General features: G+C 57.6%; 1 protein-coding gene across 1 annotated transcript; it reads left to right on the plus strand.

Annotated features, from left to right (window-relative positions):
- The first annotated feature begins 986 nt into the window (after window positions 1-986).
- On the plus strand, window positions 987-3144 carry LEP (leptin). The gene is made up of 2 exons (XM_030554566.1): window positions 987-1130; window positions 2782-3144. Exons 1-2 carry the CDS (start codon window positions 987-989, stop codon window positions 3142-3144), a joined length of 507 nt encoding a protein of 168 aa, XP_030410426.1.
- The last annotated feature ends 1157 nt before the right edge of the window (window positions 3145-4301 follow it).

The following is a 4301-nucleotide window of genomic DNA, read 5'->3' on the forward strand; positions in this document are numbered from 1 at the left end:
CCAGGAACATACGCGATTGCTGGCCACCACTTCTTCAGCGAGAGACAGCGCTGCCGGGAATCTCAGCCTGAGCCTTTGCAGGCCACAGGGCAGGGAGCCCTGCCAGGAATCTCAAACCGAAACCTTGACACATCACACATGGTGCAGAGCCGCACGGGCTTGTGGCCACCAGTGAAAGAGAAAAGAACGCACAGTGGAGGGGGAGGGGTGGCCAGGCAGCTGCCAAGTCAGGGAGAGGGTAATATGAGGACATGGGGAGTGGAAGGGAGTCGACGGGCTTGTGGCTGACGGACTGGGCTGGAGTCAGGAGCTCTTGGTTCAGTTCCCAGCTGTGACACGTGGGAGCATGGGGGAGCCGTTTAATCCCTCCGTTCCCCGTCAGGGCTATGGGATAACGACCTCTCTCATCCTCCCGCTGGCTAGCCAGCCTGGGAGCTCATTGGGGCAGAGCCTGTCTCTCTCTGTGGACACGCAGCACCCAGCCCCGGGCCCCGATCTCGGGTAGGTGCAGCCCAAACAACTCACACGTTTGTTCCGTGCTCCCATGGAGAGCTGCAGGTGTAAGGTGTACTGCACAGACCATGCTGCTGAATGCTGCAGGACACCTCCAGGGACAGCTCCCCGTCCTGTGTCCTGCTGCTTTAACCCCTGGGGCTGCAGAGTCAGTGCAGGCCTGTACAATGCAACGCCCCCGGAGGCCTCGTCAGCAGCTGGGACCCCTGGTTCTACTGGCATGGGCTCCTCGGCTCAGGCTAAAAGACCCAGCCGAGAGCCAGACGCAGATTTGGGGCAGTTGCTCCTTCATTTGATAGCTTGGTGCCCTATGCACAGGCAGAGCAGCCCACCCCTGTTGGAGCAGAGGCAGCCACAGCACCCCACAGCTCTCAGACCTCCTGGGAGGCCACGTCTCTAGGGGGCTGCAAACACCCCTTTATCTTGCGTCGCTCTTGCCTGTTTAGGGCCTTAGCGAAGAAGGAGGGAGGAAAATGCGGTGTCCCAGCTTGCCGCTCTGTGGGCTGCTCTGCGTTTGGCTGCCTCTCTTCTACAGCCGGCCAGTGAAAATCGACAAGGTCAAGACCGACACCAAAAACCTCACACGAACCATCATAGCCCGGATCCAGGAGCACCAGGTATGAGGGGGCGAGCCGGGCAGAGGATCAGTGAGGTGATTGAGTCAGCTCATGGAAGGATTCCTCTCCTGGCACTGCTGTATTTCACCCTCAGGGCACGAACAGACTCCTGGGGCCAGGCCCTCTGCAGGTGGAAAGGAACACCCAGCCCGAGAAGGCAGTGGGCCCCACCAGCTGAGGATCTGGCCCAGGGAATCAAAGCTGGACGCAACTGTGGGTGCAGGGTTGATGACTCTGTAACTGCCCACCCCATCCTGAGTCCCTTCCCCGGGGGAACGGTTCTGCTGTCCCTGATCTGGCTGGAAGGGAGCCTTCCTCAAGGGTCAGCATGAATCTCCCTTGCTCCCTGGGACAGCCCTTCGCTGCCCGGCGCTGAGGACAGGCAGCTGGGGTGTCATGTCCTGGCTGCTGTCCTTATCTCTGAGACAGGGAACACATACACACTTTTCTAGTACATGCTACTTCCATCATCCACGTTCCCCTGCTCCGAGCCCTTCCGGGCCTTGTCCTCCCTAGGACTGCGGAGCCCAAGCCTAGGCTGGCTGGCCAGATGAGCTCTCCCCCGAGGCACGGCTATCTCTCTGCTCCAGGGATCTCCAGGCATGTCTCAATGCTCCAAGCTCCTGGCACTCACTGAGCAGGTTAGGAGGGGCCCAAGGGTGGCCACATGCCAGTGGCAGAGAGGGAAAAAGGAGCCAGCTCCCAGGCTCTGTGGTTTAACCGCCCATCCTTTCTGCAGCCCCAAAGTGAGTCGTTTGCTGCCAAATGCTGCAAACTGTCACTTGACTTTGCCCACTGGATGCCCCAACACTGCCCACCATGCTGCATTCCTACCTGGGGGCAGTGGCGGATTAGCCAGTGGGATGACAGGGCCCATGCCCAGGGCCCCCGGCCAATTGTGGGGCCCTGGAAAAAATCCGCTGCTGGGCGGCGGAAGCCTGGCGCCCCAGCAGAAGCACCGTTCGGGTGGGTCAGGGGAAGCTGCAGCGCCTGGAGCCCGGCTGTGGCCTGGGATTGGAGGTGCTCTCGCTCACGGCCACGGCTTCAGGGCTGGGGGAGCTCTCACTCCCCGCTGCATCCCTGGGGCCGTGGGGGGAGGGGACAGAGCTTCTCTGATCTTTGAGGGGGGCAAAAAGAAGCAAAGGGGTTGCAGGGCCATAGTAGGGAGCAGAATGGGGTGGGACCACAGGCAGAAGGAGTGAAGAGGGCCCCCCCACTTGCTCTAGCCGAGGGGCTCATGAAACCTTAATCTGCCTCTGCTTGGGGGATCCCAGATAACTCTCTGATGGAAGCCAGGGCAGGAGGCAGCAGGTGGCAGTTAGAACCAGCCCGTTTGTGACCTTGACACATGGCACATGTGTTTCCTCCCCCTCTCTCCCCACCTCACACATGCTGTAGAAGGTGCCTTCAAAGGCAGCATAGCAAGGGGCCTAGCCAGTCCATGGCCGCCGGTGTGGCCTTCCCAATGCCTTTGCGATGGAGTGTTTGGCGTGTCCCCAGGAAGAGCATGCAGGCCTTTCCAGAGCTGTCTGAGCTACCGGGGCTGATCCCCGGAGCATAGCCGTGCCATAGTCCTTAGCCAAACAGCCTCTGCAGAGAAGAGAGGGCAGCCCTGTGCTAGCGTGGCTAACTAGCCTTCTCCTCCATGCAGCTCTTCCCTCTGAACTTGAAGATAAATGGACTTGACTTCATCCCTGGAGAGCAACCCTTGGAGAGCTTAGACTCCATGGACAAGACCTTGCAGATATTCCAGAGGATCCTGCCCAGCCTGCTCATGGAAAACATGCCAGTAGCACAAATCTTCAACGACATAGAGAACCTCCGGAGTCTGATCCAGACCTTGGGTTCTCACCTCGGTTGCACCTTCCACAAATCCTCTAACCTGGATGCTCTGGGGAATCTGACAGAGCTGCTGACTACCTCTCCTTACACCACTGCCGTGGTGGCGCTGGACCGGCTCCAGAAGTGCCTGCACAGCATCGTCAAACATCTGGATCACATTCAGAGCTGCTAGAGGAGAACGGCTGTGTCACCAGCTGACTGAAAGCCTCGAATGGGACATCTTTGTTCTAGGTTCTCCCATAAGTCAGCTTCAGAGCACCACCTCTGGCCCGCTGCTCTGAATGTTAGAATTTTCATTCCCACACGTTCTTCCACTGAGAGAAAATACACCAAGGACTTTACCTGGTCCCGGCCATACACTCCTTGCTGTGCTTCTATCAAGGAGCAAAATACTGAGGCCTGAGGACTCTCACCGCCACTGGAAGTTTGTTTGTGATCTGAATTGCTACCTATGCCAAAGAGAAATTTACCACTCCCCTGGTAAGGAGCACAAGGCTGGCTATCCAGGAGCTACCATCATGCCTTTGTTGTAGGAAGTCTATGCCTGGAGCAGTTTTCCAGTATTTATTTATTGTATCTGTATTTTTTTAATTTAAGTTTGAAATGGGCTGCACTGACCCAGTGGCCTCTCTGTGGCGCTGTGCGCCTGTGGGAGGTGCGGAGCCTAGCGTTCTCTTCCGGGGCCTAGAAAAGGGGGAGCGTTACATACGTGGCCCACACCACCTGATGGGAGGGGAACAGAAGTTTAGCATCACTCCTTCTTGATGACTTGAAAGTGGCAAGGTCCCATCCAACCCAAAGTGACTGGGGGCTGGCAGAAAACTCCATGGAGGTGTGACATGTTCGCTTGTTGACGTGTATATTTATTTCTTGTATGATCTGTTTTGAAGTAAAGTTCATTCCTCTGCTGCTGATCTGGTCCATTGGCCCCGATGTTGGGATTTCACTGCCTTTCAGTTTGTACCTGGAAAACTTGGGCAAACTTTGCTCAGAGAAACCAGCAAGCGTCTTAGCGCTTTTGGTCGAAAGCACCGATCAGTACCAGGTCCTGTCCGGAGACAGGCCCATCGGTGTGCGTTCGTTCCAGCCATGCCAGGGCTCTGTCCCCAGCCAGTCAGGGGTGCCTGGGTTCCATGCTGGGGGGGGAGCTGCCTGCACTGGGCTCTCAGAGGGACAGCCATCAAGCCAGTGAGGAAGTTGGGCTCCTCAGACCTGCTCACACCCATGTGCTGATGAGTGTGGGACAGGAAATGACATCTCTTCATGCAGGGGTTGGCCTATGTCACGGAGTGTGGGGGGAGACCAGACCCTGCACCCCCCACTTCCTGC

The sequence above is a fragment of the Gopherus evgoodei genome, chromosome 1 (genome assembly GCF_007399415.2).
Source record: "Gopherus evgoodei ecotype Sinaloan lineage chromosome 1, rGopEvg1_v1.p, whole genome shotgun sequence".
NCBI lineage: Eukaryota > Metazoa > Chordata > Testudines > Testudinidae > Gopherus > Gopherus evgoodei.